Here is a 25,348-nt window from a genome sequence, read left to right on the forward strand (position 1 = left end):
ACGGGCAAAGATATTGCCTTACCGGAGAGCGCGGCAGGGGGTCTCCGTGCCTGGTCCTCGCTGTCCTGTTCGCTGCTTGTGCTTCATTAGTCTTGGACAATGACCGTTCCTCTCTGTCTAACGTAGAGAATGGGCCCTTTGGTTTGTTGCAAACAACTGGATCAGTTTCCCTGCTAGGCTTTGCATGAGCTGTAGGTGTTTGAGCTGCAAAACACACAGGGGGATGTTGAAATCGACACAAAAAAAGTGTCTCCACTGAAAAAACAAAGTCCCCGTGTGTAGCATCGGGGGTGTAACGTTTGCGCTCAGGGGAAGAGGCTGTCTGAGTTAGTTCTCCAGCATCCGTGGGGCCAGTGCTGGCCGGGAGCGGACAAGATGCCTGGATGCACATTAAGTTCCATTGCGAGGAGCTGCTTCCATCCCGGCTTCTTTCACCTGTGCCAACCCCGAGGTAGTCTCCTGGGGTGGGGTCCGGAGTCTGGCATGTTCTCTGAGGCGTCTGTTCTCTCCGCTCCCAGGTTCCGCTACTACCAGAATGTCTGCACCCAGAGTTACTCCTACGTGTGGTGGGACTGGCCTCGCTGGGAGAGAGAGATCGACTGGATGGCGCTCAACGGCATCAACCTAGCGCTGGCGTTTACCGGGCAGGAGGCTGTTTGGCAGCGGGTTGAGTATTTGATTGGTCTCTAGTGAAGCCGTGTTGCATGCAGGGCCTGGCTGGGGGGACACGTTAAATGTATTGTCCTGTGGACAGCACAGAACAGGTCGCTCTGTGGGGAGGGCTGCCGTCCGGGGAGCGACCCAGCCCCTTGATGTGGGGCAGCAGCTGACCAGCAGCCCAGCCATCTCTGGTCAGCGTGGCCAGGTAGATCTGCTGCGTTGGCCGAGCTGGGGCTGCGGAGGCTGGGATTGGCCAGAGGGGAGCGTTTCCAGCATTGGGCACATCCAGGCCGAACGCACCCTGTGGGGCTGAGCGAGCGCTGTGCTCAGCAGGGCAGCATCTTCCCGTCAGCAGCCGCTGGGAGCTGCAGGAGGGAGCAGCAAAGGGCTTCAGCTGAATCTGGCCCTCTGCTTTGAGCAGCTGACGTCGCTCCTTGTGTTCTTCCCCCCGTTCGCTCCAGGTGTATCTGTCCTTGGGCCTGAACCAGTCTGAAATAGACGAGTACTTCACCGGGCCCGCCTTCCTCGCCTGGAACCGCATGGGGAACCTGCACACCTGGGCGGGGCCCCTGCCTCTCTCCTGGAACCTAAAGCAGCTGTACCTGCAGGTACCTGCGCTTGGCTCACTGTTGGGGCCAGGTCTGTGAGCACCCAGCCTGCACGTTGTGGAGACGCCCCCGCGACAGTTCTCCCTGCTTTCTTCCTCCCTCAGCGTGCACTGCCAGACAAGCATGTGGGAGCCAGGGGTATGGTGCCGCCCATGGGATGCAGGGGCTGTGGAATAAGTGCCTGGGGGAAGGGCCCTAGGAAACGTGCTCTAGGGACTATCTTGCCCTGGCCCCCAAAGAGCTGGGACACTGAGCTGACCTGGGTATTGTCTCCATCGTCCTAGTCCCTCTGGACTGAGAGCAGCCCCTGAGCTGAGCTCCAAGCCAGGCTGTCTTTCCCACCCCCCCGTCTGGTACTTGTGGGCTTGGAGCTTTGTTCAGGGCTACGATTGGGGGCGGGAGACTCCAGTACGGATACGCTCATGTGGTGCGTGTCTGTCCCTGAGCTGGGTGGTGCAGCCCAGAGCAACGTGCCTCCGTCTCCCGGCCCCTTCTCCCCCTTTATCCGGCTTTTCCTCCTTTCTCCCAGTACAGGATCCTGGAGAGGATGCGGTCGTTGGGAATGATCCCGGTGCTGCCAGCGTTCGCGGGGCATGTCCCCAGGGGTGTCTTGAGGTAGATACAGATGTGGGAGTGCGTCAGTGTTGGGGCTTGGGCAAGACCAGTTCTCCCAGATGGGCGTCTGTCCCCACCGAATACAACTCAGCCGCATGTGCCTGAGAGCAGCAGAGACCCATGGGACTGACAGAGCTGTTAGGGATGTAAATGGTTAACCGATTAACCAGTTAACTGGTAAGCATTAGGCTTACTGTTAACCGAACTGTAACCGTTTACCCCGGTGGCCGGCTGGAGCAGCCCCAGCTGTGCCAGGCTGGGCAGGCAGGCGGGACCCCATCCCTGGCTGTGGTAGGCTGGCAGGACCCTGGCGGGTAGGCGGCTGGAGCGGACACAGGCCCACAGCCCCACTGGGATCCCAGCTCAAGCTGGGCCAGTGGGAGCCCAGCCCCTGCCGCCCTGCGCTGGTCCTCCAGAGCCACCTCGGTTAACAGTTAACCGGTTAAACTAGATAATTTTAATCATTTAACCGGTTTCCTTTTTTAACCGATATTTCCGTCCCTAGTAGCTGTGCACACCCATCTAGGCCAGGCTCCCCAGATGGCTCCTTGCACCCACGTGCAGAGCTCTACATTGCTGGGTGGGTTGGGAGAGCCCTGCCCCCTGCTCTGACTCCTGGCTGCTGCTCTGTGCCGTAGGGTTTTCCCTCGGATAAACGTCACTCGGCTCGGGAGCTGGAGCAACTTCGACTGCACCTACTCGTGTGCCTACCTGCTGGACCCTGGCGATCCCATGTTCCAAGTGATCGGGACCCTCTTCCTGAAGGAGCTGATCCGAGAGTTCGGCACGGATCACATCTACAACGCAGACACCTTCAATGAGATGAGCCCCCTGTCCTCCGACCCTGCCTACCTTTCAGGGGTCAGCGCTGCCGTCTTCAGATCCATGACCGGAGGTAGGACCCGAGCAGGAAACCAGGCTCCTCCTAAAGGGCTTGGATGGCTCGGGGTGGGGAGCTGGGAACCTTTCATCCCCGGGCTTTGGGTCAAGGCTGGTCTAGATTCCTGCCGGCCGGGGCTGCAGCTCAGACTGTCCCCAGGCTGCGCTGGCTTGGTGGCCCAGCTGGAATGAGTTGGTCATTTCAGGGCAGTGGATGGGTGGCCAGTTGTGAGCAGCCTCCGCAGAGGAGGGGCATGGTGAGGGCTCTGCAGGGCAGGGGCATTAGCGAGACTGGGAGGGCAGTGCACGGGAGAGCCTGTCTGGGCTGAACCGGCTCTGGGGACTGCAGCCAGCAGGCCAGGCCCTTACATGCAGCTTGCGGGGTGAGCTGCACAGTGAGCTCTCGGGGCCGGCAGGCAGAGGGGGGCTGGTACCGCTCAGAGCCCAAGGGCAGCTGATGCGCTGAGCCCTTTATAGGGAGCGACAGGTGTGGGGCAGCTCTGTCGTGGGGGGACAGCGTGTCCTGAGGTCACTAACGGCTCTGTGTGTCTGTCCCCAGCCGACCCCGACGCGCTGTGGCTGATGCAGGGCTGGCTCTTCCAGCACCAGCCCGACTTCTGGCAGCCGGCCCAGGTGCGGGCCCTGCTGCGTGGCGTGCCAAGCGGCAGGATGATCGTGCTGGATCTCTTTGCGGAGTCCAAGCCCGTGTACCAGTGGACGGAGTCCTTCTATGGGCAGCCCTTCATCTGGTGCATGCTGCACAACTTCGGCGGCAACCACGGCCTCTTTGGCACGGTGGAGAGCATCAACCGGGGCCCCTTCGACGCCCGGCGCTTCCCCAACTCCACCCTGGTGGGCACCGGCCTGGCCCCGGAGGGCATTGAGCAGAACGACATGGTCTACGAGCTGATGAGCGAGCTGGGCTGGCGCCAGGAGCCACTGGACCTCCAGCAGTGGGTCGCCAACTACGCCGAGCGGCGCTACGGCGCCAGGAACGCGGAGGCGGCCGGCGCCTGGCAGCTGCTGCTCCGCAGCGTCTACAACTGCTCGGGGCTCTGCGCCAACCACAACCGCAGCCCGCTGGTGCGCCGGCCGTCCCTGCGCATGGCCACGGGCCTGTGGTACAATACGAGCGACGTCTACGAGGCCTGGCGCCTGCTGCTGGGTGCGGCTGCCGAGCTGGGCCCCAGCCCCGCCTTCCGCTACGACCTGGTGGACGTAACCCGGCAGGCCGCGCAGCAGCTGGTGAGCGAGTACTACCTGGAGATCAAGCGGGCCTTCGAGAGCCGCTCGCTGCCGGAGCTGCTGACGGCCGGCGGGGTGCTGCTGTACGACCTGCTCCCGGCGCTGGACGGCCTCCTGGCCAGTGACCCCCACTTCCTGCTGGGCCGCTGGCTGGAGCAGGCTCGGGCCGCAGCCACCAGCGACAAGGAAGCCGAGCTGTACGACCTGAACGCCCGCAACCAGGTGACGCTGTGGGGGCCCAACGGCAACATCTTGGACTACGCCAACAAGCAGCTCGGGGGGCTGGTGCTGGACTATTACCGGGTTCGCTGGAGCCTCTTCGTCTCGGCGCTGGTGGAGAGCCTGACCACCGGCACCCCCTTCCACCAGGAGCAGTTCAACCAGGCCGTCTTCCAGCTGGAGCGGGGTTTCATCTACAACGGCAAGCGCTACCCCTCCCAGCCGGCCGGCGACACGCTGGAGATCGTCAGGAAGATCTTCCTCAAGTATTACCCCCGTGCCATGCGGCGCGGCCGGGTCGGGGCCGCGTGAGGGCGGCTGGTGGCTCTGGGGGGGTGGGAATGGCGTCTCTGCGGCTGGCCCGGCCTCTCCCACGCCGGAGAGGGTGGTTCCCCGTCCTACCCCCCCAAGCCTCTGCCAGAGCCTGAACCAAGGCCGTGGACCCAAAGGGAAACCAAGCAGGAGCCTTGCGCTGTGTGTGAGCCACGCTGCCGTGTGGGCAGGAGCGGGACTGGGCTGGACCCACCAGTGCAGCACGGCGAGCTGGGGAATGAGCTCCTGGGGAAAGGGCTGGAGGGACCGATCCTGCACTGACCCTCGGGGAGCTGGGATGCTCTGACCTGACCAGCGTCTCCATCGGCCCAGCCTTGCGGCTTGGAGGCTGATCCCAGTGTCTGGGGGAGGCCGCTGGATTGTGGGGCGGAGGGTGGACGGGGCCTGTTGCAGGGGCAGGGAGGACGGAGGGTGAGAGTGCTGATCCCCTGGGGGCATGGGATTTGCAGAAGGGGGCAGGGGTAGACGCTGGGATACCATGGTGCTGGGTGCAGATCTGGAATGGGCACATGTGGGCAGTGCCCACCTTGTAGGTGATGCCCTCGCTGCTGTAGGCTGAAAAACCCCCAAGTCCCATTTCCCCACCACTGGCAGCTGCAAGGTTTGGGGAGGCTCTCAGAGGAGGGAATCGCTTCTGAACAGACCCGGGGCGGGAAATGCAGCGGGACCCTCGCAAGCCCAGGGGAAGAGTCTCTCTGTCCGGGGAGGGGAGTGTGAACACGCTGCTATTCAGGGGTCTAAAGAACAAAAACCAGGGAGGCCGGAAAGCCCCAATCCTGCTGCTTTGATGCCGTTGCAAAGTGCGCACTGCAGCCGGGTCCCTGCGAATCTTGCCCCCTGCCCAGGGCTAGGCACTGCATCGCCCGCAGCTCCCATCTGTCCCTGGCTAGGGGGTGCTGCCTCAACTCCTGTCCCCCCTTTGCCCCCCCCAGAAGCCCCCTCCCAGCCCCTGGGTGTCAGAGCAGTTCTAAGGGCTGTCCCCACTCTTCTCCCCACGTGCCCTCTCTGTTGGTCTCAAATGGGGGCAGATCTGCCCCAGAACAGCAGCTCACCCCGTGGGGTTATTCCTAGTGCCAGGACCTGTCCGGATGGGGGCTGGCTCCCCACTCTGAACCCCCTCTGTGCCTTTGTACTAAAGGAAAAACAGACTTTGGGAATATATTTTTATGAGGACAGTATATTTTTACACCAGAGACCCCCCCACTCGCCCCCCTCCACCCAGAGTGCTGCTCTGTGCCTTGCCCCCTTCCCGCACCGGCCTGTGAGGCTCCTAAGGAGAGCTGGCACGGGTCTGAATTCCTCCTTGCACCTGCTTCCAGTCTCGGGGCACGAGAGGTGCAGCCGGAGCGCGGGGGCTGGGCTGCCGTGGACTCTCTCTCTTCTAGCTGAATGATTTTCATACGATTGCGTAAGTTGGTTTGAACTGGAAGCACTTTTCAGAGGCTCTGATGCCCGTACTGTGCCTGCCAATTAAAGCCCTGGCAGCCGTTCGTTCCGCGTCTGGGGGTGTCTCTTCCCCATCCCCTCCCGGCATTATTGACAGAGGGCGATGTGGCTCTGGGCGCTGTGCCCAGCGGGGCGAGGAGGGTGGCAGCTGTGAATCGGAGCAGGTCTCTGAGAACAGCCAGAGGCTGGAGTTCACAGCTGCAGGCAGTCACAACACGGCGCATCCCGGCCAGGCTGTCTGCAGCCAGGCAGCTGTTCCGGCGCTGCGGGACTCAGCTCTGCACTCGGAGCTCTGGGGGCTCCATGCCGGTGGAGTTTGGCTTGAGGTTCATGGCCAAGATACCCTTTTGTGGGTCTTAAATGAGCAACTGCAGGGGCCTGGCTTTGGATGCCCCTGGACCAGTCGCTTCTTCCCTCCAGTTCGGTCCCAGAGGACTGGAGAAGGCTTTGACATTTGCCATCTTTAGGAAGGGGACCAATGAAGTGCCAGGGCACTACAGGGGGGAGGGACAGCTCAGTGGTTTGAGCATTGGCCTGCTAAACCCAGGGTTGTGAGTTCAATCCTTGAGGGGGCCATTTAGGGATCTGGGCCAAAAATTGGGGATTTGTCCTGCTTTGAGCAGGGGGTTGGACTAGATGACCTCCTGAGGTTCCTTCCAACCCTGATATTCTGTGATACAGGCCAGTCAGCCCAACTTCGATCCCTGGAAAGGGACTGGAACAAATGACTAAACAATGCATGTGTAAGCACCTGGTGGATAACAAGGACTAGCCAGCATGGATTTGCCAAACCAGCTGAATTTCCTTCTTTGGCAGGGTCACTGGCCAAGTGGATGGGGGAAGCAGCAGCTGGGCCATCTCTCCATTTTCGCCAGGCTTTGGTGGCTCCAAGGGGAGGAGTGGAAGCTCCTTGGCTGGGGCGCTGGTGTTAATGGGGGTTTGGACGAAATGGTGGAGAGCACATGGAGCGATCCTGCTCTGGCCCTGTCCCATGGGGAAGGATCAGGCTGAGTCCAGGGGTCTCTGCTGGCCCCAATTCCTACCTGTCAACCCCCCACCCCACTGCTAACCATGGCTGCCTGGGGCTGTTACAGCCCTAAGTCCGTGTCCTGGGCCGGGGTGAGGCCATTTGTCGCCTCCTGCAAACAGCCTGCCCCTGCCCCGCCACACCCCTCCCCTGCTTGGGGCCTCAGCCGTGCCCTCTCTGCTGAAATCTTATCTCTCAGCTTGCTGAGAGTGAAGGCAAAAGGGAAGCTCTGCTGGGGGTGGAGGAGGGATGGGGGAGAGCCCAGCCTTGAGATAAGAAAGTAGACAAAATAGCAGAGCCCACAGCCCATGGGCTGTCTGCGGGAAGCAGGCGTCGCAGCTGCATTGGATGCTCAGTCTCCGAGCCAGAGCCAGCGATGGAGAAAACCGTGGTGCTCATTACAGGCTGCTCCTCGGGGATCGGCCTGGGGCTGGCTGTGCGCCTGGCCTCGGACGCCTCCTGCCGCTTTAAAGGTACTCCCCAGGCTCATAGAGCCGTGAGCTGGAGCCAGTCCTGACCCCGTGGCTGGTGCGCTCCAGTGCAATGGGCGCACGAGGGGCCGGCAGATACATGTTCCTCAGCTGGGAAGGAGGTGGGCTCCTCAGCCCCAGGGGATGGGAGTACTAGCTGTGGGCTGGAGATGGGGGATGCTGTGGGGCCGGGCATGGTGGGGCCGACGGGATACACACGCCTTTAAAGGTAATGGCGTACAGGCCCCCTAAGAGAGAAACCAATGGGGCAGCCAGGCTACTCCCTTCCAAGCAGTCTCAGCAGAATAAACTCCCTGGGGCCAGAGGGGAGGAGAAAAGGAAATGGTCCTGGGCAGGTCGCAGCCTGGGGGAGGAGAGGTGACTTGGAGCCATGTAGTGTCAGGCAGCACAAGGGGTGTCTAGTCCCAGCACATGCCTGGTGGTGAGCTGGCTGGGGTCCTGAGCACTTGTGGGGCGGCAGCAGCTGCTCCTGGTCCATGCAGATGGGGCTCCCTAGAGATCTGCTGCATCCCAGGAGGTGGGGGAACCGAGTCACTCGCTCTGCTCCTGTGTGGCCCTGGAGGGAGTTAGCCCCTTGGGGCCAGTGGATGGGCTGAACTGGCCAGGATGAGCCTTCGGTCTGAGGGGAGCCTGGGCCCAAGGTATCTCCTGCGGGGGGGGGGGACGTTCAGAAGACACTTGCATGGTGCAATCCACAGCAGAGCCTTTGTCCTCTGGAGTTGCTGGAGCCGCCCATATCAGGAGGGTCTTTGTACTCACCAGAGTGGGGGGCCTCCCCTGGAGGCAGAGCAGATCCGCTGCCAACTGCCCAGTGGCTGGGGGGGATTGCAAGCAGCCCCCACCCCAAAGCCGGGCACTTGTTCTCTCCTAGTCTACGCCACCATGCGCAACCTGGCCAAGAAGGAGCGGCTGCTGGAGTGCGTGAGGGGCTGCCACGCCAGCACCCTGGAGATCCTGCAGCTGGATGTCACCGACCCGCTCTCGCTCGCTGCGGCCGCACAGCAGCTGCAGGAGCAGCGTGTCGACGTGCTGGGTGAGCCAGTCTGGCCAGGCATCTCTGTGAGCCCCATGCTCCTCGACCCTGCCCCAGCTTCCGTCCCGCCCTCCTGGGCCCGCCCTGGGAAAGGGGCCTAGTTACCCAGCCAGCTCATTGCCTCTCCCCACCTGCTGGACACCAAGGGAGATCTGCCAGGTTCCCCTCCAGCTGCCAGGTTTGCCATGTGTGACAGGTCCGGGGGGTTGCACAGCTGAGACCCCACTAGCCAGCTCCTCGAGGGGCTGCCCCTGGGATCTGCCCATGGGCCCTGCAGAGCCTCTGAGGGAAAGGGAGGCCCCCAGAGCAATGTGGGGAGGGCCAGTGAGGCCCTAGGCCCCCCTCACCCCCCACCACACAGAAGGGGATAATGTCCAGTCCTGCTGCTCCTGCCGTCCCTGGGGTTTGTCCCGTGACTGGGAGAGAATCACGCTTCTCACTGCGAAAGAGACCGAAGTGTCCAGCCCTGGTGTCGGGGTGGCCACTGGGACAGGTAAGATCTAAGGGCTCAGCCCACAAAAGCCCATGACCAGAGCCCCATGCTTCAGATTTCTAAGCCAATTTCATGATGTTTTGGGGGCTGACTTGTTTTTGAATACATGGGGCTGGCGCTGAGGGGGACGTGGGCCCCAGGGAGCTCCCTTCCCTGCACCCCACTAACAGTGGCTCCTTGCTGTGCCCCACCCCCAGTGTGCAATGCCGGGGTGGGGCTGATGGGCCCCCTGGAGACCTGCTCCTACCAGGCCATGAAGACCATCTTCGATGTGAACGTGTTTGGGACCATTGGCACCATCCAGGCCTTTCTGCCCGGCATGAAGCGCCGCAAGGCTGGCAAGATCATCATTTCCAGCAGTGTGGGGGCACTGCAAGGTGAGAGACCCCCCTGCCCCATGGGGGAGGTACCTCCCAAGCCAGGCTTGGTCAGAAGCCCTGTCCCTGTGGAACCCAGCGACCCTCTCCCCAGGTGCCTGCTCACTGCACTCATCGGCCCCTCACTGCAGCCTGTGGGGTCCCGGCCCCACCCTTCTTGGGGAGATTCCGGCCATGCATGGCCTCACTGTCCACCAGGACCCTGGGGAGACTGGGCCTCTCACAAAGAGCTCGAGCAGCTGCTGTGGCGAGGCGGGGATTGGAGAGCAGCTCCCCTGATGTGTGCACGCACCAGGACAGCCATGCATGTGTTCTGTGATGCTGCCCGCACCCCATGGCCTGTGGGTACCTACGTAGCCTTGCAAATCCCTCCGCCTAGGGGTGAAAAGTGGGGCCCAGTATAACATCTGAGCTCCTAGGGTCTGTCTGGGAGGAGCTGGCCTGGGTCTCCCTGCTGGTTCTCACCCGTCCCTCCTGCTGTGCCCAAGGGATCCCCTTCAACGCCGTGTACTGCGCCAGCAAGTTTGCCGTGGAAGGTCTGTGTGAGAGCCTGGCTGTGATCCTGCAGCAGTTCAATGTGCAGTGAGTACCGCGGGGAGCTCACAGTGAACAGGCCTGAGGCCATGCAAAGGACTTTATACCTGTCGCTAGCACTCACTGCCCTGCAGCCACCTCTGGGGTGGAACAAGGCAGCTGTAGCCTGGTGCTATTGCTCAGTAGTTTGGGACGGAAAGAGTGTGATGAAGCGGGACTGTTCTTAACAGTTCCTCTGAATCGTGTGGGGGTGCCTCAGTTTCCCCTAGGCAGTTCTTAAGTATCTAGGGGGTGGGATAAGGTTGTATGGTCCTTGCAGAGCCCTAGAGGGCAGGTGTGTGCAGGGGTCTGGACACAGAGAATGGCCGAAACCCTGTTTCCTGGCCACTGATGGCCTGGGCCCTTCCCCCTGCAAGGTGAGAGCTAAAGGGTTGGAGAACAAAGGAATCAGGTGCCCTCCTGGCCCGGGAAAGGGACAAAGCCCAGAGGAGGGGGGGCTGGAGAGAGTTTCAGTTTGAGGCTGGCTGGGGACATGGTGTGAATCATAGAATATCAGAGTTGGAAGGGACCTCTGGAGGTCATCTAGTCCAACCCCCTGCCCAGAGCAGGACCCAGCTGAGGGGTCCTGTTCTCTGCACCTACAAGCTCTGGTTTAGACCATGTTCCTGTCGTCTAATAAACCTTCTGTTTTACTGGCTGTCTGAGAGTCACGTCTGACTGCGAAGTTGGGGGGCAGAACCCTCCGGCTTCCCCAGGACCCTGCTGTCACGGAGTGTGGGGGAGTCCAGGCCCTGCACCCCTCTTCCTGGGATTCACTGAGACTCTCAGACAGCCAGTAAAACAGAAGGTTTATTAGGTTTATTAACAGGAACACAGTCCAAAACAGAGCTTGTGGGTACAAGCAGGACCCCTCAGTCAAGTCCTTCTGGGGGAGCAGGGAGCTTAGACCCCAGCCCTGGGGTTCCCTGTGTTCCTCCACCCAGCCCCAAACTGAAACTAAACCCTCCCAGCAGGCTCCCTGCTGCAGTCTCCGTCCACATTCCCGGGTAGAGGTGTTACCTCCCCCTCCCCCTCCCGGCTCAGGTGACAGGCTCTCAGGTCTCCCCTCCCCAGGGCACATTCCCAGGTCAACACTCCCCCCTCCCTGCTTTGTCTCATCGTCACACCCGCCTGGGAGGACTCGGTGTGGGAAGCGCACGGAGGGGCAGAGGAGGCTGAATGCTCCGAGGTCAGACCCAGGAAGGGGGAAGCCGGGTGAGCTGTGTGTCCTGCAGACAGGCTGCTCCCAGAGAGGAGACTTCCCCAGAGTCCTGCCTGGCTTCGTAGGGAGCAGTCCCAGAGCACTGCCCGGGGACTCTGTGACAAAGGGAAGAATAATCCTGCAGCCAATTGACAGTGCAGGGGCACTTCCAGGCAAGAGGATGGAAACACCCGAATCGCTGGCGTTCATCCATTCCTGGAGTTTAAGGTCAGGAGGGACCGTTAGATTGTTTGGTCTGGCCTCCTGCATGGCACAGGCCAGAGAATCCCCTGGTTCCCCTGTCCTGAGCTCAAGAGCTGGGGTCTGACTAAAGCATCACCCAGAAAGGCACCAGTCTGGGTCTGCAGACCCCAGGAGACAGAACCCACCAGCGCCCTGGGGAGCTTGTTCCAGTGGTCAGTCACCTGCCCGGTTACAAACCGCTGCCTTAATTCTAACTGGAATTCATCTGGCTTCAGCTTCCAGCTGCTGGTTCCTGTTCTGCCTTTCTCAGCTAGCTTAGGGAGCCCACATTTTCTCCCCGGGAAGGTCCTGCCGCGCTGTCCTAGTCCCCGTTCAGTCACCGTTCTGGGAAGCTGACCAGCCTGGGCTCGGTCCCTCGCCCTGTGCAGCATCGTCTCCAGCCCTGGAATCGCTTTTGTGGCTCTTTCCTGCCACCTCCCCAAGGTCTCCACACAACACTCGCCCCAGACCTGCACGCAGCATTCCAGTTCCAGCATCGCTCGCACCGCGGCCGGCTACGGAGGGGAAATCTGGGTGGCTTGGAGACGTCTGTGCACCAGCAAGTCCAACATGCCACCATCCTCGGCCCTAGCATGTAACGGCTGTGCTCTCCCTGCCTCTGGGCCTGTCCCCGTCACACACACCCCTCCAGCTCCTGGGGGCCATATTGCAGAACTGGCTCAAGAGGCCGAGTGCCCAGGGCCTGGGGGTGAAAGCCCCTCTGTGTGTGCTTGTAGGGTGTCACTGGGGGCTCTGCCCCTGGGCAGGGTGGGGCGTGCTGGCTCTGTCTGCACAGACAGCTGTCCCCGTCTCTGTTCTCTCCTCCCGCAGCATCACGCTGATTGAGTGTGGCCCAGTCAATACGAGCTTCCTGGCCAACCTGCAGCGCATGGACACCGAGGGCTGCGTGCTGCAAGGCCTGGACCCGCAGACCTGTGCCCTGTACAGCCAGTACCTCCAGCACAGCCAGAGCCTCTTCCGCGATGTGGCCCAAGACACTGAGGAGGTCCTGCAGGTCGCTCCCAGCCCCCCGCTTCTCTGCCCAGGGGAGAGGGGCAGGGCCAGGGCCAGGGGCTGAGGCAAGCCCTGAGCCCCAGAGTGCCAAGGAGGGGTGCCCGCAGAGCAATCTAGCCCTGGGGAGAAGAGCCATGAGTCGGCCGTGACAGGGTGCAGCCACCCCCTGTCTTCACACTGCTCCCTTTCCCGGGGAGCATGAGGGCGGGGAGCCTGGCGCAGCCCTCTCTGCCCACAGGGGCCTAAGGTGGGGCTGCTCCCTGGACAGGGGAAGGGTCTGTACAGTCCCAGGCAGGGCTCTGGCCCTGTTATGCTGACATGGCCCTGCTCTTCCTGTCAGCTGAGCCTCCTGCCCCTCAGCGAGGGGATCCCCAGCCCCCAAGAGGTCCCCTGCCTACCGCCAGCTTGGAGCTGTCCCTCATGTGCCCCCTCTCTGCTTTTCCCAGGTGTTCCTGGAAGCCATCTGCACCCCCTGCCCCCCTCTGCGCTCTTTCACCACCCAGTTCTTTATGCCGCTCACCCGGCTCAAGCTGACAAGCCCTGACGGCTCAGAGTACGTCCGCGCCATGCACAAGTTCGTGTTCTCTGCGGGCGAGGCCCAGGGCGACCGGGTGTGAGGGGGAGCAGCATGGCCGTCCCAGAGCGAGGAGGGGTTCGGAGTGAAGCAGCCCTCACATTGCCCTGAGTTTGTACAGGTGGGCTGTGCTCCCCCCCAGTGGGGACGTGACCCTGCCACGGGGCCCCAATAAACTTGTCTGCTCCCTGCACGGCTCCTGGCTCCGTCCACCCCACCGCTGCGCCCTGTAGTCTGCACTGCCCTGGGTGGCTGCTGCAAGGGGGGCAGGCTGGGGGGGTATGTGGGAAGGAGCTAGGGCAGCGAGCCCTGCTCAGGTTGTGTCTGCCTTGGGGGTGGATGGGGCTGGGACCCTGGGACACCTTGCCAGGTGCCACAATCACTGTGGTGAAGTGTCAGGGACTCCCAGCCATCCCCATGCACCTCCCCAGCCGGCGTGAGAGGATCATGCTGACAGCTGGGGGATGCAAATCCCACTAGCCAGTCTAGCCCCCATGGCAGCCTGGGGCAGTGCTGGGCCCTGCCTGGGCATGGGGAGGTCTGCCACCCCCACCCCTTGCTGCTCTCCCAGTGCGAGCTGTAGTTCACTGGTCTCTATGTTAAACCTGGTCCCCCAAAGGCAGGTCACAAAGTCTCCCCTGTTGGGCCGAAGTCCTGCCATCTGCCTTCTGGAGTAGGGCGTGAAGACGAGGCCAAGCTAGGGCATTTAAAGCTCAAGCTGTAGCCCCCCTCAGGCATTTCAACCTGCCAATGCTGCTTGATCTTCCCTGTGTCAGCAGCCGCTGGGCAATACGCGATGCCCAGACTGGTGTGTGAGGAATCCTGGTGTGACGCAGCAGGGAGGGGGGAGTGTTGACCTGGGAATGTGCCCTGGGGAGGGGAGACCTGAGAGCCTGTCATCTGAGCCAGGAAGGGGACAGGGAGGTGACACCTCTGCCCAGGAATGTGGACAGAGACTGCAGCAGGGAACCTGCTGGGAGGGTTTAGTTTCAGTTTGGGGCTGGGTGGAGGAACACAGGGAACCCCGGGGCTGGGGTCTAAGCTCCCTGCTCCCCCAGAAGGACTTGACTGAGGGGTCCTGGTTGTACCCACAAGCTCTGTTTTGGACTGTGTTCCTGTTGTCCAATAAACCTTCTGTTTTACTGGCTGGCTGAGAGTCTCAGTGGATCCCAGGAAGAGGGGGGCAGGGCCTGGACTCCCCCCCACTCCGTGACACGTGGTCCTTACATGTGGCACTGAGCCCAGTGGGCACAGCCACCTTCATGCGCCAGTCAGCTTGGAGCAGCAGCTCACTGGCGTGAACCACGCTGCCGGAGGGGCCTCAGCATTAGCTCCTGTCTCCTCTGCTCCCCCTGAACCCCTGCTCTCTCTGTGCCCCCCCCATGGGAGACCCCCCCAGGTTGCAGCAAGGTTTGGTGCTGCAGGCACCGGTGTCACGGCGTCCCCGGGCGATGCTCTGGAAATGCTCCCTACGACGCCAGGCAGGACTCTGGGGCAGTCTTCTCTCTGGGAGCAGCCTGTCTGCAGGACACACAGCTCACCCGGCTTCCACCTTCCTGGGTCTGACCTCGGAGCATTCAGCCTCCTCTGCCCCTCCGTGCGCTTCCCACAGCGACTCCGCCCAGGCGGGGCTCCTGGGGAACGCAGAGGGTCCTGCCCCTAACTCCGCAGTCAGACGTGACTCTCAGCCAGCCAGTAAAACAGAAAGTTTATTAGATGACAGGAACATGGTCTAACACAGAGCTTGTAGGTGCAGAGAACAGGACCCCTCAGCTGGGTCCATTTTGGGGGGCAGTGAGCCAGACAGCCCCGTCTGCACTTCACTCCATGTCCCAGCCAGCCCCAAACTGAAACTCTCTCCAGCCCCTCCTCCTCTGGACTTTGTCCCTTTCCCGGGCCAGGAGGGCACCTGATTCCTTTGTTCTCCAACCCTTTAGCTCTCACCTTGCAGGGGGGGAAGGGCCCAGGCCATCAGTTGCCAGGAAGCAGGGTTTTGGCCATCCTCTGTGTCCAGACCCCTGCACACACCTGCCCTCTAGGGCCCTGCAATAATCATACACCCTTACCCCACCATCTAGATACTTAAGAACTGCTTAGGGGAAACTGAGGCACCCCCACACTATTCAGAGGAAACATTAAGAACAGTCCCACTTTGTCACATCTCTCCCTCCTTCGAGATCGAACTGAGTGGGGTCACTTTAGCCGGTGACCTGGGGAAGTTTGAAGCCACCAACGTTCCCATGGATGCCCCAGCATCTCTCCCATTCCTTGGTGGGGAGTTACACCAGGCCCTTCCAGTTTCACGCCCTCCCTTAGGTCGGGGGTGGTCGATAGCACTCACAGGCCACATGTGGGAAGGTTTATGCGGCCCGTGCCCTTTGGCCACCCCAAAACCCCAGGGGGTAGAAGCAGCAGCAGCATGAACTGGCGGTGGGGGAGCGGAGAGGCCTAGGGGACCTCCCCGGGGTGAGTGGGGATAGACCCGGGGGGGCCAGTTCTGCAGGGAACCTCGAGACTAAATTGCTGCCCCTGGTTGGGGAGGGGGGGATGTGGATGCCACCTCACTGCCTTTGAGCAGGCTGGCGATTTGAACCAGGGGGACCCTGCGGAAAAGCCCCAGTGTCTAGCTCCCTTGCTGGGTCCCAAGGCCATAGACTCCATCAGCCAGATGGGTGGGGAGGTAGACAAGCTCCCACTCCTGACCCCAACCTATATGTCTGTGTGGAGTTTCCTTGGGCCAGGCCCCTCGGACCCCCAGTGGGAGCGGAAGGTGACGGTCAATGGGGAGACATTCCTGGGGTGGCGAGATCCTGGGACAGAGAGAACTGTTGTCAGGCCCTGGGTGGTGCAGCCTCAGATGCTGAGGGGCAGGGTGAGCTGGGTGAGGGTCCCAGGGATGAAGCCCCTCGCCCTGCCTATGGCCCAGATCCCTGTGCAGACACAGGAGGGGTCGGACTGGCTGGCCGTTGGGGTTCTCCAGGATACCAGCTGCGAGATCCTGTTGTGGGGTGACTGTATCTCTTTGGGACAGGATCCAGGCCCTGCTCCAGTAACTGCCAAGGGTTTGAATTTGGATCCAGGGAACCATTTGGTGGAGAGGGAAATGGTTAGTGAAAATGCAGATGACCTGGCTGGCAGCAGGGAGGAGCCTCTAGGCTCAGGCTACCTGCCTGCCTGTAACCAGACCCCTGGGGCTCCCCGCCCCCCTTGCACACCGGAGAGGGGGCTCACGCTGGCTCTGATGCTGTGAGGAAAGCAGCGAGCTCGCTGCCTATCCCCACTGGGACAGCAAGGGCAGCGCTGAGCACAGTGGGAGCTGAGACCCCAGCTGAGTAGGGGGAGACACAGGCAGGGCAGGGGATCTGTTGGGAGTGGCAAGGTGCTTGGTAAGGAAAGTCTGGATGAACCTAGGCAACCTTGTGAGCTGATGGCTTTGTCTAGTCAGCAGGGTGGGAAGGCGAGGAGAGTGGAAGAGGAGTGTCCCTGGACCTTACCTGTTAGCTGGGTGGAGAATTGTGACAGGGAAGGAAATGTGCCCGTGTCTGTCAGGGGTATTTACTTGCAAATGGAGGGAGCTACCCTGATCTCCAAGCAGTTGTCTGTGACCAGCCTTGTGTGATGGGACAAGGGGAAAGAGATCCCAAGCTGTGTGTCTGGGAAAGGAGAAAGTGTGTCCGGCTTGTCTTTCTCTGTGGAGCAGACAGAAGGGGCCTTTCAGCCCGTGATGGTTGAGGGTCGTGCAGTTGTCCCAGAGCTGGTTCTGGATTCAGCTAAAGCCCAGGAAGGGAAGGGTCCTAAGTTTGTGTCTGCTTGGGAGAATGGCCCTGTAACTAGGTCGCATCCAGTTAGTGCCTATGCAAAATTCCAGAGACCCGACAATTCTGGTGCTTGTATTTTGCCTGTTGCTAGTGTGTGGCTGGGAAAGGGTGGAGCAACTCTGTCTAATCAGGGTGAGATCCTAGCCAGGGCACAAGGAGAGCATGAAGGTGATGTGATCGTGTTATTTACTGAGGGTGTGGAAACCTGTAGCAAGAAGGAAAAGATTCCTGAACTTGTGTGTGGCAAAGGGCAGGAGAATGCTTCTGACCTTTTATCTAGGAAGTCTGTGAGTTTGCCTGAAAGGGGATTGTGTAGGAATCCACCGGATGGGCCAGAGGTAATTCTGGATGTAAGGGAGACCCAGAAAGAGTCTGTTGTTGCTCAGGAAAGTGTTCCTCTAGAGCAAGCCCTAGGTAAAGAGGGTAAGAGCAGAATTTCTGTGAAGGGTGATTTGTTGCATAGAAAAGCCCTAGGGAAAGGAATCCTTTCCAAGCAGTTTACTGCAACTGAAGGGTGTGAAAGTGATTTAATCAAGAAAGTTTCAGTTCCTAACAGCCAGAAATTTTCTGTTGTGAATGGATCCACTGACTTTCCTGTTGAAAGATCCAGTGTGGATAGCTTTGAGAAGGTCTCAGATGAAGTGAAAGCTGTTAAGAAAGTTAAACAGTCCCACTTCGTCACAACCGGTCTCTCCGCTGGGCTCATTTCCCCAGTGTGCCGCAGGGCACAGGAGTGGAACGGGGAGGTGCAGAGGGCTGTATTTCATTTCTCCTGAGGGCTGGGCCATACGTAGGGGACTAAACACTCCTAGCCCCCCTCCTCCCGCAGAGCGGGGCTGGTGCCCGTGGCACGTTCGAGGGGAGAACTGCCCTTTCTGATGCCCCAGAACCAGACTGTCCCATGCAGTATCAATCTCCCCCCATTAAGCTCCCGCTCTCGCGGCTTCTCTCCCTTCTCCAGCCCCCCAACCCATGTCCTGTACGTCATTCCTCCTCTCTTCCCTCTGCCCTTCCTCCCCCATGGCAGCTCCCATCTGCCCCCACATGGGCTTCAGTTCCCCCCACAACCGCCCCCTCTAGGCCTGGGCTCAGCAATGCTAGAGTGATGCTTCCACTGGTGTGTCATGGCTGAACTTCAGCGTGACGCACCCCACTGAGGGCCATGGGGGAGCTCACCCCTGGCCGAGCTCTTGTTTCAGGCTCTCTGCAGACACAGGCAGATGTCATGATCACCTTTGAAGGGTTTCTTCGCCACCAGAAGGGCTAGATGCTCAGATTCTGAATATGGGCCGGGCCACATCACGGCACCAAGCGGGCGAGATGCAGCCTGTGGGTGGCTTGACTGGCAGCCCCGCAGGGGATGATGCTGGAGCTGCCTTCTGTCCGAGGAGCTGTTACACCAGGGTCCTCACCACTCCTGGGCCCTGAAGATCCTGTCGCGCTTCCTGCAAGGAAGGTTCATCGTGTGGGAGCCACAGCCCAGCCCAGCCCAGTGGCATCAGCTCCTCTCGCACCAAGGCTGGAGCTGTCTCTATGGGCTTCCCCGCCTGAGGAATCTGGTGCTGTGCCCTGGGTGGAGAATGGCTGCTCTGCCCCACCCCAGGAGTAGCTGCATCTCCGGAGTCAGTAAAGCACGCAGGGCTCCCGCCGCATGGCAGGTGCTCGGGCAATAGACGGGCTGCTTATTACTGGGCATGTGAGAAGCAGACTCGTGAGCCCCTGGTTCGGAGATGAGCCTGAGCTGGCTCTGAGCGGGTCCCTCTGGCCTGGCCGCTCCACGGGGCTGGGGCTCCTCGCTGTGTGGCTGCGGGGTCAGACTTGGCTCAGGGCAGGCAGTGCAAGGGCCCAGAGGTCATGCTCTGGGATGACTCAGAATTTACCCCAGTGGGTCCCTCTGCCCGGAGGCCGAGCAGTTGTTGCATGGCACCAGCCTGTCACAGGCAGCAGAGCAAACACATCAGCGGGCTGGGGGAGCGGGGTGGGGGCATCCCCCCGGCACCTGCCACTGCAAGGCAGCGGTGTGATGGCTGGGCACTGTTGGCATGTTCTGCTGCCAGGCAGGCGAGTTATACCAGCCCCAGGCTGGCACATGCAGCAGATGGGCAGGTGCGCTCTACTAAAGCCAGCCAGGCAGTTGCATTACACTCCGGTGAGCCAGGCACCGCAGGCTGGGGCTGGCGCTAACCGAGCACGGTCTGGGCCCCATTCCACGTCAGCTTCAGCCTCTGCAGCGAGGCTCTAGCCACCTGGCGCCCGGCTGCAGCCCTAGTGGCTCACCCCGTCTCCGGCCTCCTGCCCTGGCACTTTCATCTTTCCCCCTGCCTGCTGGGGCTGGAGGAGCCGGAGTCACCTGGGTCCTTGAAGCAGCGAGGTGTGGGAGGAAGGTGTGGGAAGGCGGGGGCAGGGAGGGATATTCACCAGTCCCTCATTCACCTCCGAGCACTGAAAGTCCTGCCTGGTGCCTTGTTAATGCCCGGCCCGATCATGGCCCTGGCCCGGCAGCCAGGGCTCTCCAGGGATCACAGAGTGGCAGGACCGGGTGAAGCTGTGCTAATCCTGCTGCTGGGCTCGGGTGTGGGGTGGGCTCAGCCAGGACTCCCCGTGCAGACCCGCAAAGAGCCAGAGTGTCCCAGGCCCACTTGTTTGTCTCTTCCACGAGAGGCTGATGCAGGTGAGCAGCCGGGCAGCTAGGGCTGCATGATTCAGCCCATGGGAGGGGGAAATGGAAACACAAACAACTGCTCCAGGATGGCCGGGCACTCGACCAGCTGGGCAGAGCTGAGCCAGGATGCTTCAGAGCCTCCAAGGGCAGCAACAAAGGCTAGGGATTGGCAGGCCACAGGGGCCAGTCTGAGCTCCTGTGTCCCCCAGGCCAGCGAGTCCCTGCCAGTTCCAGGGGTCAGGTGTGGGCTAGGTTCCCATAAACAGAGACCAGGGTCTGGGGGGTTGGCAGAAGAGGCTGTTCCAGTGCTCTCAGCCCCACCCCCAGCAGGGGCAGGACCTGGCCCATGGGCGCTCTCCTGCTTTTCTTATTGTTTGTCTGTTCTGGGGCCCGAGCCTGGGCCCAGCGCGTTTCTCCCGCAGAACAGCCTTCTCGGGGGTGGTGAGTGCCCATGCCTGCCTCCACCCCTGCTCCCGCTGCACCCTGGAGCCATGGCCATTAAAAGGCTCCGGCTCCCTAGAGCAATACAGATGTAACCAGCCCCCTCCCCTTGGGACTGGAACGTTGGGACTGAAGCCACGAGAAAGTGGTCTCAGTCCATTGGCAGAGCTGTGGGGAAGGGGGAGCCCAGGGCTGGGATAACAGGGGTCTGCGGGTCGGGATTGAGGGGCACTAGCAGAGCCGGGGATGGGTAGCTTGCACAGTCCCTGTCCAGCTTTGCCTGGCACCTGCTTGCGCTGTGGGCCCCTCACTTTCACAAGCACCAAATCCAGGCGTTGCAATAAACCAAGTCACGCGGGGCGTGGAGAAGAGGGCAGACCCCCAGCCCCACCTGGGCTCAGGGCTGTGCCCCTCTGCTGCCAGTCTGGCAGGGCAATGGCTACCTGCACCTACCTGGGCAAGGCGTGTCGCGGTGACACTGTCCCCAGAGCCCAGGCTTCCCTGCTCTGGCCTGGGAGGCTGATTTCCCCGTGCCAGGGGACTGGGCGCTCACATTTTCTGCCTGCTCAGTGAAGGAGCCTGTGACCAGCTCCTATTCAGCCTGAGCATGGAAGATTAACTGCAAGACCTCCCCATCGCTGTCCTCCCAAAGGCTAGCAGCACTTGCCTGGCGAACAATACCTGTCCACCCACCGCCCACTGAGAAGGAAGAGGAAGCTTGGCGGGGTGATGGCTCCCTCTTTTCTGACGTACCCACTGGGAACGCGGGGCTGTATATAAGGAGGGGACGCGCTGCCTGCCTGACACTTCACTCAGCAGCCAGGACAGCAAGCGCCAGGAAAGAGCAGAGGTAAGTGCCCTCTTTGTGTGTCCAATTTGTAATGGGGACAGAGCGCACCCGAGTACCACGCTCCCCTAGGAAAGGACGGCAGGGTGGGGGACTCCTGGAACCGGCTCTATCAACCCCGCGGCAGTGCTCAAATTACAGGGGGGCCGGGTTGCCTGGCTGCTTTTTGGGGCTACCTCATTGCTGTCTCATGGCCCCGTCCTTCTCACCACTGTTCCAATCAAAGCAAGCTGCTTGACATGCAGGGCCCCCCTGCTTTTTCCCCTGAGCTGAATCTGCCTGCTGGCTGCAGGGTTTAGCAAAGACTCTGTGCTTAGGAAACTTTAGGACTTTTTCCCACTAAAAGGCTCCAGGAGGAGATGCTGAGAACTTGGCAGTCCCTCACACAAATCACATCGCTCGGCTAACCTTCATGCAGGGTCTTCCGGGGCAGTGCTGGGGCAAGCTGCCATGCTGAGAGCAAAGCCCACAGCCAGGAAAGGCGGAAGCAGGCAGGTCCCACAAGCAGCCACGGGAGGATAATAATGAAAAAACAGAGAGCTAACACACACCCCTGTTAGGCAGGGGACTGGCCACAGGGATAGCCACTGTCCACCCCCTGTCCATGCAGAGCTGCTCAGAATCGCCCGCTCGCTGCAAAGCTGCTGCCGCTGAGGATGGAATTCCAGCTTGGCAGAAAACGACCGGCCCTTAATGCTCCCCCCAGGCTTCAAAGCCCAGGCTGCAGCCCGAGCCGCAATGTCGAGTCGCACAGCTCTTTTTAGCATGCTGGCGTGAGCCCTGCTGCCCAGATCTGTGGGTTGTGCTGACATGCCCTGAGGTTCACTCCAGTAACCGCCCAGGTCACCAAGCTGGAAACGCGCTGCCCCACCTCTCCCAGCAGCATCTGGCCTTGCTGCGTTTCGGTCCCAGCCCCCTGGTTCCAGTGACCGCGTTGCCTGTGGGGTGAACAAATCTCCCCCACGTCAGGGCTGAGTCCCATGTGTGGACAGTGCCTGTGAAGAGCCTGGTGAAAGCCCCTAGCAGGCCCGTGGGTGGCCTGGAGAGGGCCTGGGGCTCATTCTGCCCTAGGTTTGGTTCACTCTGTCCTGTCTGTCTGGAGTAGTGGCCAGAGCAGGGACTTGGAGTCCACTCCCAGAGCTGTCACCATCCGGCTGTGTGACCGTGGGCCTCGCAGGGAGCTGTTCATTCCTGGCTGGGAGGCATTCCAGCAGGGCAAAGGGCTGCTGCTGTTCCTCTGGCTCAGTCCGGCTTAGTAGCACTGCCTCTCCCTGGCAGTGCGAGGATTTCAGTGCCAAGGCTTTTCTCTACCCCTGGGGCAAGTTCCACGCTGCCCAGGCACCCCCAGGAGAGTGATGCTGCTGCTCCAGGCCAGCCTTCGGCTGAGAACCCCCCAGGGTGTAGCATGGCAAGTTCTCTTCTGTTACAGCCAGCAAAGGCTATTTCCAGAGATGAACCTGATGCTTCAAGTCACCTTCCTTGGTCTCCTGTCCCTGCTGGTGCAGGGCTGGGTTCAGAACCGATCCCTGCAGAGTGAGAGATGGAGCATGCTGGACCTGCCGCAGAACAGAGAACTGGTGAGCTGGGGGGCTGGTCTCGCTCCTAGATCAGGGGGCTGAGGCTTTTTGCACATGGCATTCCCACGATGCCGGAGCTGAGCTGGGCTGGAAGCGGCTCTCACTACCACCGGGGGGTGGGGTGGGGGGTGGAAAGGCTTTTGATGAATAACTGATCACATCTCCCTTGTAGCTGTTATATGGAGGAGCCGGGGGGGCGGGGAGGAGCGTCTCTTTCTTTTCCATAACACAGGCTTGGGGAGGGGGCGGCTGGGATCGAAGGCAGCGAGATACCTCTGGGGTGAGGTTACATTAGCCAAGCCCTTGAGAGGGGCCTCGGCCTTTCTCTGCCGTCTCTGGAGCTCAGGAAGTTTCATTTCAAGTGCCCATTAGGGCCTCACTAATGAGCCACAATACCGGTGCCAGATGAATTCGCTCTCGCCGCAATGTCTCATGCCACAGCGGGCCCTGCAGGGCCGCCCGGCTCCCGGGCTGCAGGAGGCATTGTCTGGGGGAGCGCAGGTAAAGCCCCCGCCCGGGGAGTCCAGGCTCAATGGGGGCCTAAAAGCAAAGGGTCACGTGCTAACGTGTGTGTCTGTACGAGACAGAAGGGCAAGGACGTGGCCTGTCGCCCTCCCGCTGGGAGCGGATACCGCTCCTCAGCCTGACTGTGCAAGGAGCCCTCTGCTGCTCCCCGCAGGGTCCCCCTGGGAGGCGGCTGGGGGCCCATGCCCTGCGCTGAGAGCACTCTGAGCGTCCCGTCCAGACAAAGCGGGTGAGGGGGGTGCCCCCGGGATCGGAACGGGCCAAGCCCCTTCAGACTCAATGAGAACAGACCCAGATGGCACCTCAAGCCCAGAGCTGTTACCCCTTGGGACGTTCTCCCCGGCGGCCACTGCTGGACAGAGAAAACCATTAACAGAAGGAGCAAGCTAAACCTAAGGGCAGCGCAGCCCCAAGCACAGCGAGGTGGAGCGGTATCGGAGCCCTGGGGCTGGCTGTCCCAGGGGAGGTGAGCTCCAGCGAGGCAAGGGGCCTGGGAAGTGGGTTTGTGGGCCTGAGCTGCTCACTTCCAGCAACCTTGCAAAGCCAGGAGCTGCAGGCTGCTCCCTGTTCCACCTGGCGCACCATGTGGTGAGCTTGGAGTCCAGCCCCTCCTCCCCGGGACTGGGAGCAGCTCCCCGGGGCCCTGTGGAGGAGGCACTAGCAGTGAGCAGGACCCAGGTTGTTAATGCACCAGCTGACTCAGGCCTGGTTTCCCCCATGGTTCCTAAGTGCCCTGCAGAGCTACTTCAGCAGCAGAGGGATCCACATAGAGAAAACTGGGCCGGCCTTTGTGCTGTCCACGAGGAATCGCAACCTGGGGGACCAGGGAGAACGAGAGCTGGTGGCCCCCGAGAGGGGGGTAGATGACTAGGAAGAGCTGATGGCAGGTAATTGCTCCCTTTCCTTGTCTTTGCTCAGGACCGGCTGGCTTGGCACCGTTAAGACAGACGACGCGGGGCCCCTGTGAGCATCGCGTGGGCAGTTAGTTTTGTCCTCTCTGTCGTGCATTAGCCCGAGTTACCTGAACATCCACAGAGGCAGCGAGGGCTAGTGGAGTGGAAGTGGGACTGGGACCCAGGAGCCAGCAGGTTTATTGTCAGCAGTGTGGCCTTGCGCTTCTGACGGGGATGATGATCCGGGTGGGGCTTCACTCAGCAATGTCTGCAAAGAGCACTCAGGGTGAAAACCCCAAGCAAGGACTAGGCAGAGTTGGTCCACTGTTTGCTTCCCAGCCATCACATGGTGACTGTTCGAGCCCTGCTCTGCCCCAAGCGTCGGCCCCCGCTCTGCATTGCTTCCCAAGGACCTGCAGTAGAACAGGTACCAAAGAGTTACCCTGGGAGCCCTCGAGATCGACTGGAAGGGAGCCCGTGCAAGGGAGGGCAGGCCCAGGTACCACACCCACCTTGCCCTGGTGAAACGAAACATGCAAACTTCCAGACATTTTCATGATCGACCAGGTGCATTGTGGGGGGGTTATGCCTCTGTGAGCTAACAGGCCTAAGCCACTGCTGGAAGCGGAGCCTGGACGAGAGGAGTCTACGTTCTGGTCCGCACACCAGGAGGCAGGATACTGGAGACGATGAGAATAACAGGCTCTATGGGCCTGGGGGGCAGAGCCGGTGCGGAGGGAGCGGGATACCAGGCTCGATGGGACAATGCTCTGTCCCAGTGTGTATGGTAACTCTCTGTTACCCGGCCTTCCGGAGTCCAGCATTGACTGCTTCCACCTTGGTCCTTTCCTGTTCCGGTGGAGTCTTGGCAATACGATCTCGTCGGCCTCTGAGTATGTCACAGTGATTCACTGACTCTCTCCTGCCGCTGCCGCTGCTGTGCACACAAACACACGCACACGCACACGCGTGACCTTTTCACATTTGCTGGGCTCTGCCTGCAATGCTGCGCCGTAGGTTTTGGATTCAATAAATTCTCCTCTCTAACGCTTGTCATGTCACCTTCTTTGTGAATAGCTGCCATTTGGCTGTGTCTCCGCACGTGAGATACCTGCTCCTTCCCCCCTCCCCCGGACCACTCCAGGATTCGGCAAGAAGGATTCACACTGTCTGTCACACAAACAGGAGAATTCAGAATTATGTGTTGAAAAGACCAGACAAGAAATAGCCACCATCCCTGAGCTACCTCCCGGGAGTGAGGAAAGCATTAATATTATACAATGAGAACACTGCTGCATCCTTAAGGATGGAGTAGCCGCCACTCCATCATCACAATTATCTAATCTACCTACTGTTTATAGTGCACCCATCACCATAGTATCTGGTCACTGCCCGCCTCCCCTGTCTTTCTTGGGGACACCTGGAGCTCCTGCTTCAGCGCTTGAACTCAGAAATTTTGTCTGGACCTTTTAAAAGTAGGTTTCTTTCGTGTCTTTGCTGCTATCATGGAAGGACTTAGAGCAGATTCTGCCCAGAGCCCCAGAGAGCACCATC

The 25,348-nt window shown here is 60.7% G+C and overlaps 2 protein-coding genes and 1 long non-coding RNA gene across 4 annotated transcripts in view; all 3 read left to right on the top strand.

The window, feature by feature from the left end:
* NAGLU (N-acetyl-alpha-glucosaminidase) overlaps positions 1-6,050 on the top strand; it is an 8,962-nt gene extending 2,912 nt beyond the window's left edge. The window contains exons 2-6 of the mRNA XM_073325712.1: positions 519-666; positions 1,122-1,268; positions 1,798-1,883; positions 2,522-2,778; positions 3,322-6,050. Coding sequence (XP_073181813.1) covers positions 519-666; positions 1,122-1,268; positions 1,798-1,883; positions 2,522-2,778; positions 3,322-4,538 — 1,855 coding nt within the window. The 3' untranslated portion in view covers positions 4,539-6,050. The remainder of the gene's footprint in view (positions 1-518; positions 667-1,121; positions 1,269-1,797; positions 1,884-2,521; positions 2,779-3,321) is intronic.
* A 95-nt stretch (positions 6,051-6,145) lies between these two features.
* HSD17B1 (hydroxysteroid 17-beta dehydrogenase 1) lies at positions 6,146-13,222 on the top strand. 2 transcript variants are annotated; one of them, XM_073325714.1, is made up of 6 exons: positions 6,146-7,505; positions 8,395-8,556; positions 9,247-9,426; positions 9,915-10,008; positions 12,275-12,458; positions 12,904-13,222. In XM_073325714.1, the coding sequence occupies exons 1-6, from the start codon at positions 7,409-7,411 to the stop codon at positions 13,072-13,074; spliced, it is 888 nt and encodes a 295-aa protein (XP_073181815.1). In that variant the 5' UTR covers positions 6,146-7,408; the 3' UTR covers positions 13,075-13,222. The 2 variants fall into 2 exon arrangements, with proteins under 2 accessions (XP_073181815.1, XP_073181814.1); XM_073325713.1 differs by lacking the exon at positions 6,146-7,505 and having other exon boundaries at positions 7,547-8,556; positions 12,275-12,449.
* Positions 13,223-15,949: 2,727 nt separating this feature from the next.
* On the top strand, positions 15,950-24,802 carry LOC140903825 (uncharacterized). Its single transcript, XR_012156346.1, has 3 exons — positions 15,950-20,802; positions 22,229-22,376; positions 23,820-24,802. It is a non-coding gene; the product is annotated as an uncharacterized lncRNA (long non-coding RNA).
* The last annotated feature ends 546 nt before the right edge of the window (positions 24,803-25,348 follow it).

Source organism: Lepidochelys kempii, chromosome 27 (assembly GCF_965140265.1).
Source record: "Lepidochelys kempii isolate rLepKem1 chromosome 27, rLepKem1.hap2, whole genome shotgun sequence".
NCBI classification, from domain to species: Eukaryota; Metazoa; Chordata; order Testudines; family Cheloniidae; genus Lepidochelys; species Lepidochelys kempii.

What these genes read in the sequence shown, in the direction of transcription:
- HSD17B1 (XM_073325713.1), top strand. Translation starts at nt 8,130, where the DNA reads ATGAGCCTTCGGTCTGAGGGGAGCCTGGGCCCAAGGTATCTCCTGCGG. An exon ending in GCAGCGTGTCGACGTGCTGG is followed by an intron (nt 8,557 to 9,246) that starts GTGAGCCAGTCT and finishes CCCCACCCCCAG; the next exon opens with TGTGCAATGCCGGGGTGGGG. An exon ending in CAGTGTGGGGGCACTGCAAG is followed by an intron (nt 9,427 to 9,914) that starts GTGAGAGACCCC and finishes GCTGTGCCCAAG; the next exon opens with GGATCCCCTTCAACGCCGTG.